This window comes from Anopheles merus, chromosome 2R (genome assembly GCF_017562075.2).
Source record: "Anopheles merus strain MAF chromosome 2R, AmerM5.1, whole genome shotgun sequence".
In the NCBI taxonomy this organism is placed as follows: Eukaryota; Metazoa; Arthropoda; class Insecta; order Diptera; family Culicidae; genus Anopheles; species Anopheles merus.
Window position 1 is genome coordinate 34,341,948 of NC_054082.1, and position 9,700 is coordinate 34,351,647.

At 50.9% G+C, this 9,700-nt stretch overlaps 2 protein-coding genes across 4 annotated transcripts in view; one reads left to right on the forward strand and one right to left on the reverse strand.

Moving 5' to 3' along the window:
- Positions 1–116: 116 nt before the first annotated feature.
- LOC121588542 lies at positions 117–3,880 on the reverse strand. The gene is made up of 2 exons (XM_041906606.1): positions 3,815–3,880; positions 117–1,077 (listed from the first exon to the last, which is right to left on the reverse strand). The coding sequence occupies exon 2, from the start codon at positions 811–813 to the stop codon at positions 124–126; it is 690 nt and encodes a 229-aa protein (XP_041762540.1). The 5' UTR covers positions 814–1,077; positions 3,815–3,880; the 3' UTR covers positions 117–123.
- LOC121588541 (dual specificity mitogen-activated protein kinase kinase hemipterous-like) overlaps positions 1,223–9,700 on the forward strand; it is an 8,893-nt gene continuing 415 nt past the window's right edge. The window contains exons 1-9 of one of the 3 annotated variants that reach the window (XM_041906605.1): positions 1,223–1,813; positions 1,901–2,133; positions 2,226–2,633; positions 2,710–3,149; positions 4,633–5,507; positions 5,580–6,281; positions 7,305–7,626; positions 7,736–7,822; positions 7,898–9,700. The exon at positions 7,898–9,700 is cut by the window's right edge and continues 415 nt beyond it. In XM_041906605.1, the coding sequence (XP_041762539.1) occupies positions 1,579–1,813; positions 1,901–2,133; positions 2,226–2,633; positions 2,710–3,149; positions 4,633–5,507; positions 5,580–6,281; positions 7,305–7,626; positions 7,736–7,822; positions 7,898–8,042 (3,447 nt within the window). In that variant the 5' untranslated portion in view covers positions 1,223–1,578 and the 3' untranslated portion in view covers positions 8,043–9,700. Of the gene's footprint in view, positions 1,814–1,900; positions 2,134–2,225; positions 2,634–2,709; positions 3,150–4,632; positions 5,508–5,579; positions 6,282–7,226; positions 7,627–7,735; positions 7,823–7,897 lie in introns of all 3 variants that reach the window. The other 2 variants (XM_041906604.1, XM_041906603.1) reach the window with 2 other exon arrangements.

The following is a 9,700-nucleotide window of genomic DNA, read 5'->3' on the forward strand; positions in this document are numbered from 1 at the left end:
AGACAGTCTTAATGCATTTTATGTAAAAAGTGTATTTGTTGCTGACGTGGAACGGGAGTTTGAAAGAATCTTCCGGGAAGTACTTAACGAATGCGTAAAGGAATGGCGCTTTCCTATGTTTTGTTACACATCCCCACTATCATCATCAGCATCAGGTTCAGCATCCATCGGTTCGCCCTTGATGTTGCGGTTTTGCACCAGTTCCTCTCCATTTAATGTCCCCGTTATGTGGCGGCTAGGTACACTGCCCTCCGCTAGGTGCAAATTCAGTGCCTCCTCGTACGTCATGTTGACTTCCCACTTCTTTCTACCGTCCGGTTGCCGTGTCTCATCGCCCGAACTGTTCCGTTCGCTCGCCGCAGACGACTGGTGGTCCTGCTGTTCGCGGGCGTCTTGCTCCTTTGCGGTGATGAATATTCGCTTCATCCGCAGCACCTTATCCGTACTGCCCACGTGCCGGTACAGGTCTTTGATGTTGTTCTCGAACACCGGATCCAGATCCGCCGTTGCTTTGGCATCCTTTTCGAAGAGCACGTTCGTGCCGAAGGCGAAGTCCGTTGTGCCCTGGTACACCTCGTCGTTCACCTGGATCACGGGATGTTCGGAATCGATTCCGACCACCTTGATGTGGAGGTTCGGATCGTCCACGTCCAGGCATATGTCGAAATCGGCCAGCAGCGTAATTTCCTCCTCGTAAAGATCATCGTCGTCGGTACTGGCTTTCGAGGAGCCGGCCCGCGGCTGTGTGTGCGAATCGACCTCCATCTTTATCTCGGACAGTATAGATCGGGCCGTACCGCTGGTTCTATGCATTTTGAAGTTGTTTGTGCTTTTAATTTAGTCTTATTGCTACAGAATTAACAGAATATTCGTGAACGAGCACGGAAAGTGATATTTTGTGTGCTTGTTTGTTTACGTTTGTCGCTATTTTGCAAACACCCGGTCAACGGTCGGCTGTTTATAAGCCACGTTCCAATACTTTGTTTTTCCACTGCTCGCGTCATGTGGTAGTTTTTTCACTGGGAATTGCCGTCCTCGAACAATGGACAATTCTCACTTATTTAATTATTCCTTTTACTGTTGGTGAGAGAATACAGCTAAAATTACATTTATTTTTTGTTGAATTAACGTTGAAAATGTTTGTAAGTTTCACATTTTCTTCGCATTTATTGTACTCCCTTGTCTTGTGCATGTCCACGGGTGCAGCCCAGCCCTTCGACTTTGACTTCGCAATGACAGCTACGAAACATCATTGTGTAGAAAAAAAGGAAAAGAACAAGAAAAGTATATTTATCATATATTTTCGGGTGAAAATCTTTCCTGCTCCCAAAATCGCCATCAATTTCTCCGTGCAGGGTCGGGATTGTGCTTGCGAAACTGCGCCCCGTAAGCCTCAGATGCGGAGTGCCGTGGTGCAGTGAATGCAGTGAGGAGCGCCGCTGGTTTCGTGCCTTTTTCCTCCTCGAACGGGAACGGGGTTGTTCGCTTCGGGTGCTTTGTTTACCCGCCCGTCTTCCGACGAGCTCCTCGACTTTGGCCGTTGGTGCCGCCGGGACCAGCAACCCGGACGGAAAGTAAATGCTACCGACGGGTACGCATCCGGCCACCGCACCGTCCGACGGCAGAGCTAGCGAGGTCGGAACGAACGGTAGCACCACCGCCACCATGTCCGGCAGTTCGATCGACAACCGCATCACGATGATGGAACAGATGATCCAGAATCCCCGTTCCACGCCTTCCCTGTCCCTGCCGATCTCGACGCAGCCGCCAGCGAATCGCTTCAATCGCACCGGAAGCGGTGGCATGGGTGGACGTAAGTGCCGGCGATAATACTCCCTCACTCAGCCGTACCCTTCTTCCGTGCTGAACGCCGTCTCTCTCTCACACACTTTTCTTCCAGCCAACCGACCGTCGTTGGGATTGAATCTGCCCATTGTCTCCGGGACGCGGCGGAGTGAATCGGAACTCAAGTTCCAGAAGATCGTAGACAAGAGCGGGCTGCTGAAGATTAACGACAAGATCTACCGTACGCAGCTCAGCGACCTGGAGGATTTGGGCGAACTTGGGAACGGAACCAGCGGGCATGTCGTGAAGATGCGACACAATCCGAGTGGAGCCATCATTGCTGTAAAGGTATGGAATCTGCCCCAGTGGCGTGCAAGGTGCGAAACATACTCATGTTCGATATTCATTCTCCTCCTTCCTCGTCCTCCACCCCTTCCCAGCAAATGAGACGCACCGGAAACGACGAAGAAAACAAACGAATCATAATGGATCTGGACGTGGTGCTGAAGTCGGAAAACTGCAAGTACATCGTCAAGTGTCTCGGTTGCTTCATCACCGATGCGGACGTGTGGATCTGCATGGAGCTGATGACGACGTGCTTCGACAAACTGCAGAAAAAGTCCAAAAAACCGGTACCGGAGGAAATCCTCGGCAAGGTAACGGTGGCAACGGTGCGCGCGCTGGCCTACCTCAAGGACAACCACCGGGTCATCCACCGGGACGTGAAGCCCTCGAACATCCTGATCGACGACCGGGGCAACATAAAGCTGTGCGATTTCGGCATCAGCGGCCGACTGGTGGACTCGAATGCCCGTACCCGTTCGGCCGGGTGTGCTGCATACATGGCGGTAAGACACAAACACTGCTCCCTTCCTTTTTCTTTGAACCACTTTGAACTTCTGTCGGGCCTCTTTTTGTTTGCAGCCGGAACGAATCGATCCAGCAAAAACGGTGTACGACATCCGGGCCGACGTGTGGTCGCTCGGCATCACGCTGGTCGAGCTGGCTACGGGCGTCTTTCCCTATCGTGGCTGTGTGACCGACTTCGAGGTGCTGACGCAGGTGCTCACCTCTAACCCGCCCCGGCTGCCCGAGGATCAGAACTTTAGTCCGGAGTTTCGCGACTTTGTGCAGCTGTGCCTGCAGAAGGACTATCAGGCACGGCCCAAGTATCCGGACCTGCTGCGGCACGCGTTCCTGCAGCGGGCCGAGCACGACACCACGATCAACGTGGGCGAATGGTTCCGCAATGTGGCGGTTAACTGCGGCATTCAGCTGACCAGCACGCCGCCACCACCGACCGCCGGATCGTCCGCTTCCGTCAGCTCACCCCCAACCTGGACCGCGTCGTCGGAACAAACCAGGTAAGCGAACGCTGCGCGGTCACGCTTCCTTACTATTTTCCTTGCAATTTTTGTTTTCTCAAACTATGATACACAATTGATGTGTTCCAACGTGATGTACACGGTGAAACAACTCTCCTGGAGGGAGTTGTACCCTACGCGGAGGTTTGATGCGCTTGCCTCACTTAATTTTTTTTTCGGCTTGTCTCAAGCCGTCACAAGCGAGTTGTGCACTCTGTATGCTCTCTAATATTTTCACCTCCACAGCGACTGATTTAGGTGTGATCTTTTTCTTTATTTGTTTGGAATGTTTGAAGTTTGTTAGTGTGAGTTTTTCACCATCCTACACGATTGTTTTACTTTCCCTTAACGATTTCTGCAAAGATACACTAATCTTTACCACCACCGCTTTCCCTTAAAATTTAGAATGATTGGATCATCTTTTTCTCTTAATCCAAGCAAGCATATCCAATCTGTTTCGACGTTTTTTCTCGCAGATCCTTCCTCTACCCCTCCTACCCCAGTGTGATGTCACGTTACTTTGCGTTCCGTTTTGCGTTTTTTGTCTGTCTGTTTGCTGTTTGTTTGTTTTAAAACTTGATTTTTCTTATTTGTAGGTAACTATTTCTTTAGTAATTTTTAAGTTGTTCTATGAGTAAGTATACCACACTATCAACAACACTTACGATCACGAATATTTTACATGCGTCCTTTGCGTCCTTTCGCCTTGCTATTCGACATTACACACTCACTATCTGCGCACCGATTACATCCACCACAAACACACGCGTACCTGCAGGCATACAAACACTTACACACACACCGACATAACCGACTGCTTGGCTCCTTCCTGCACGATTCTTCTAAAAGCTTCTTACTCGCTCTATATGCAACTCTCTCTCTCTCTCTTTTTCTCTCTCTGTCTGTTACACTTTTATGTTGATTTTACATGTCGGAATGAGTGTCTATAGTTGTAATCCTACCAAAACCCATCAGCTGACAATACATAATTCGTCTCATTACGTGCATGCCACAAGTCCTAACAACTAATAACCCGAAGCTTTGAAGCTTAGATATTTGAAGTAGAGTAAAGTGTTTGTACCATGCTAGTTGTAGTCGTTCCCTGCACTTTATCGAAAGCAGGAGGGTTAGTCTTCATTTCGAAAGACGCTGTACAGCTTGCATTGCCCAGAAAAGGCGTTCCACCGGTTGCGTAGCCAGCCGTACCGTATACAATCCACCTGTACATTTTGGCATACCATACCAGCAGGGACAGTTGCATCACCAGTTGCTCTAGTAACTGTACATATCAATGTGGGTCGATTTAAGTGTCGTGTTGCTCCTCCTCTGCGCTAGTTTCACTTATCCTATCCTTTTCTCTTTCTCTTCTTCTCTTTCTCTCTCCCTGCTCCTGCCTCTACCCTTCATCTATGTTATAACTACTCTTTCTTTCATCATCCCGCCTGCTGCGTGCGTGCGGTGGCGTCGGCACCCACCATTGAAGAATACCGACCCCGCTCGGAAGCTTGACGGAAGCAGTCCAGGCGCAGTCGAACCAGCAAAAGCAAACCATCGCCATCGCCGCCTCGTCAATTCCGATCAAGTCAACCGCGACCATCCTATCCCCCCACATTGCCAACGAAGCACCTAGCAACCTGAGCGACCTGCAGCAGCGGTCGCAGCACGAGCTCAACCAGCAACAGCAGCTGCTCCAGAGCAAACTTAGCAACATTAGCCTAGCGTCCTCGTCGTCCTCCACCTCGGCAGCAGCAGCAGCAGCAGCGGCGGCGGCAGGATCCACACCGGTGCCAGCATCCTCCTACACGCCTACCTCGTCTTCCTCCGCGGCGGGGGCGGGTGCGTTCGATACACGCCGCTCGCCCTCCCCGCAGGCCTACTATCTAGCGAAAATGCAGCCAAAAAGTGCCATTACTAGCACCAGCGTACCCATCGCGTCGGGCGGTGGGCCGGCCTTCGAACGCAACGGTTCGCTCGAACCGGCCCGAAAGTACAAACACTCGCCGTTCCTATCGCGCCGCACCGCCTCCGAGTATGGGAACGGCAGCCCGAAGAAGGAATCGACGCTGAGCAGTTTGGGGCAGAGCATCTTCAAAAACCTGACCACATCACCGTTCGCTCAGCGGAAATCGCTTCCGCCCGGCGAGTCGAAGCTTGTCTATCCGCCCCCGGTTTCCCCCTCGCCGATGCCCGTAGCGTCCGCGACGATCTATGCGAATGGTGGCGGCGGTGGAGGCGCTGGTGCCGGTTGCATGGGCAGCAATCCTTCCTCCCCGCTGCTGCTGCTCCGGAAGGCACACCACGACGGTTCGGATACGGAAACGCAGTATAAACATCTGCACGGCAACACTAGTCCAATCGGTGAGTGGACGAACAAGTGTCCTCCTGGCTGTGCATCCTGCGCTGTAACACTTTTTTCACTTTTTTTTGCAGTTCTTCAGCGATTCTACCACCAACAGAATCAACTGAAAGAGCAACAAAGAGAGGCGCTGCAGCAGCATCATCACCACCAGCAGCATCAACAGCAGCAGCAGCAGCAGCAGCATCAACAGCAACAGCAGCAAGTGATTTACGGGTACTCCTCACCATCGCCGATACCCTCGGCAAGCGAAGCGTCACCCCGGCCAACCCGCTACAGTCCGCTACCCTCCCATCGGACCGTACATCATGGGGTGCATCCGGTGCAGAGCAACACCGGCGGCACCACCACCCTTCACCAAAGCGCCATCCCGCTCTACAAACATCACGAACCGGCGGCTCCGCTAGCACCATCGCAACCTTCCGGGATTCCGGTGTACCAGCAGCAAACCACCGCCAGCCCCAAGCACAAATCCTCCTCCTTCTTTAACACGTTCAGCCGTGGCATGAAGAGCGGTGGTCGGGGCGATAAGGTGATCGATCGGGGTGGCACCGCCGCACCACCGACCATGATGAGTGGTGCTGCCGATCGGTCGCTGTATGCCGGCACTACCGCCACCAACACCACTCACCAAACAGCACTGTACCATCATCAGCAGGGGCAGCCTAATACGTCGTCAATGCTGCATCGGCACGGTGCGCTCGGTGGAATTAGCAACGGAGGAGGAGGAGTGGGAGCAGGGCTTGCAATGCCGGAAGGCAGCAAAGAAGATGCAGGTAACGTGATTCCCATTGCTTCGTAAAAAAAAATGTTGCTCCTCTTTCTGCACCATTGCTACAGCTGCCGCTAACCATTAGGCTTCGTAGTGTGGCTTGCTACGTTTGCGGCAAAAGGTCGATAAAGAGTTGGGAAGGTATGTGTGTGACGTTCGCCATACACCTTACCTTCCATCCATCTTTACCTTTTGAACGTCCTGAACCGATTGTTGGACGATGGGTGAAGTGTGTATGGTAGAGCGATCACTATTACACGGTTTCCCAGGGGTTCCCATAATTGTGGGACACTTTCATGACTCTTTCTTATGGGAAGTAAACTTCCTGTGATGGAAATTGGACTCTAGCTCCCTCATTAGACATGCTGCTTGGAAATTCCTATTGGATTTGTCCAACAAGGATCCGACTCCCTCTACCTTAAGTCCATTTGCCGGGAGAAAGAGTTAAAAAAGTGTGCTAGGAAACCCTGTAAGCCGGCTCGTCGACCTTTTTCCACACAAACCGCGCTCCCTCCATTCACTGCACACTCATTCGGAATGCATTCATTTAGTTTCTTTGTTTTGTTTTTTCTTCTTCTATCTCGTTTTATTTATCTGTTTGCATCGTTATGTTATGCACTTGCTCGCGCCATGCTGCTCTCGCTCGCCTATTGGGCCGCGCCCGTGATCATTTCGTACGTGGCCAATCGTTGTTGTTGTTGTTGTTGTTGATTATCATTTGCGCTTTTTTCTGTACCCACGGTTGGCCAACTTTCATCTTGCACACTCGCCCGACGATTACTGCACACCATCGTTTATTGATGCAACACAACAAACTTGCTGCGCTGCACCACATCAACCACTGTGTGTGTGCGTGTATTTTTGCTCATCTGTTTTGCTCGGGGCTCGGGGAATGTGGTCCTTGCCACGTGGGCCAAACAACCGAAACCACAAACAACACAACACACAGGCTGGTTCAATTCCTTTGCAGATATCAAGCGAAAGTTTGCCTCATTCGTGAAGCTAAACCTCAGCAACAATGTTACAGGAGCGAGCGGGACGGGCACGACCACCACCGGCGACAGGTTAACCTTGAAGGAGAAACATCTACAGCAGCAACAGCTGCTGCAGCAGCAGCAACAGTTTCTATTGCAACAACAGCAGCAGCAGCAGCATTATGCGCCGTCGAACCCTTTCGATGGTATGCCAGCGGGTGGGATGGGTGGGATGTACGGTGCGGGACCGTACCCTACTGGCGGGTCGTCCGCAACGTCGATAGTACAACCTCCTTCCGCCATACCGCAGCTGGCACATGTGCTCAACAGTCCGGCGACTGATCGGCGCCACCGCAGCCCAGATCCACCGCCCAGGTGAGTTTACGTACGCTCATCTTAGGATAGACTGTGGAGTGGTTTCTTGTATCTAAAACACTATCCCAAACCGCTAAACCACCTCTTCAATTGCTCTTTCTGTTTGTAGGTTAAATCGTGGCCAATCGCCACTGCTACTTCAGCGTAAACTGGAACAGCTCGGTCACACCGGCTCACCGTTGATGAATAGAAGGCCGTAAGTATTGCTTCTTTATGCACAGAGCATGACAAAACACTTCCTTACCGCTTTTGGCCCTGCTCTGTTTCGTAGATTCAACTCTACCTCCCCGTCACCTCCCCTGCCGCCGCGGCGTGCGTCGGAAAGTGCACCCGGTTCGCCGCAACACTTGCGCGCCCGCATCAACTACACCCCGGAACCGCACCGGCGTCCCTATCACACGACGATCGAGCAATGAGTGGGACTGCAAATCCTGGCCATGTGATCGATGTACACCTTTCTGGAGTAGTGGGACAGGCTGGAGGTGTGCTGGAGGTGTAAAAACCCCCCATCCCCCGCTCGTTGCCGTTAAACGACGAATCCGTTGATGGTGCTGCTTTATTCGGACGAGCGGAAGTTTGGCTGCTAAGGCTCCCCCCTCCGCCCTCCAGGCTGCTGCCATTATGCTGCTTTTCAAAGGTAAAAAGGGCAAACAGAAGGAGAAGAACTGCCATTTAAAAGAAAAACGGCTCTCTGTCTCCCGTTTATACTACACACCCATGCTAAGAAACAATTGTACCAAAACGCGCTCTAGTTAAGTAGTAAGGCGAAGGATGCTCACATACAAACAAACAATTACGCTGCCTCTCAGGTATATAGGGTGGAAAAGCAAATTTGTGCGAAAAAAAAACAAACACACACATACACACGAAATGTCGAAAATCGAATAGAGAGAACAGAAGCGGAAGAAGAAACAACACGAAAGACAACAGCATGAAAACAAAGCAAAAAACGAACAAACAACTCGAACGAACCCAACCACTTCGCCACGTGGGAGAGAATGAAGCTGACGAAGGTGGGGTTGGGAGGTGTAAACAGTTCGCCAAAAAAAAAAAAACGAAGCCACCACAGCGCCCATTCACCCCATTCGTAGTAGCAAAAACAAAGCAACCGTAGCTAGAACACGCGAACTTTTTGGTGGCGCAAAACCCGCTTTGCGCTATTACGCTTGCAAAAGCGCCACAGCTGACAGGTGGCGATCGCGCACCGTCACAATGCATGCGCTGTGTTTGTAGTTTATATAGGATAAAAAAAGCGAATTCCAATTTTTATCGTATTGGAACGAAGTGAGAACAATTATTATCGCTTTCCTTGCGGCCGATCGCCCATCGCCCCATTACCATCACCCATTAGTACCTGCGCGCGCGTGTAATTACGCTTGAGCCCGGTGTGGTTATTGTGATGTTTAAAGTTTGCCACCCAATAATGGTGTATCGTTCAGCTTCGAGCTTTCGAGATTTTACCAACGAGACCTTTTTCGAGATGGTCTGCTTTTTTTTTTAAACATTTACCTTCCTTTGCGCGCGTGAGGATTGTGGCAAGGGAATTCTACTCCCTTTGCCTTCCCCTCTTGCTAGCTGTGTGTTTCCTTACTTTTTGCTCGTTTGCTTGTTGCGGTTCGCTTTTGCAGTGTTTCCAAATTCTATCATTACCTCACTACAAATCGTATGATAATCAAAAAAAAAAAAAACAAACAAAAAATCGCAATCCAGCTCTAAAACAAATGAAACTGTAGTCAATAGCTATATTTATGCAATTGTGCGCTCTTGGGTCCGAAGTGTCCTTCATCATCATCACGTCGCTTGTACACAATTACACAGAAACACACGCACACACACACGCGGCTATGTTACAATTGTGCAATTAAAGCCTCCCCGGGGTGGTGTAAAATTTGTAAGAAAATGTAGCAGAAAAATAGCACTAGCTTGTATATCGCAGCCCAACCAACACACCCGGCCAACACAGCGAATCGGTTCTCGTCCACACATGCCACGCTTTTTTGGCTGTGATGCTCGTCCTCCTCCTACTAGGATTGATGAGCGATTCTGTTGTAGTAGCGGTTGCTAAGGTTTCCTC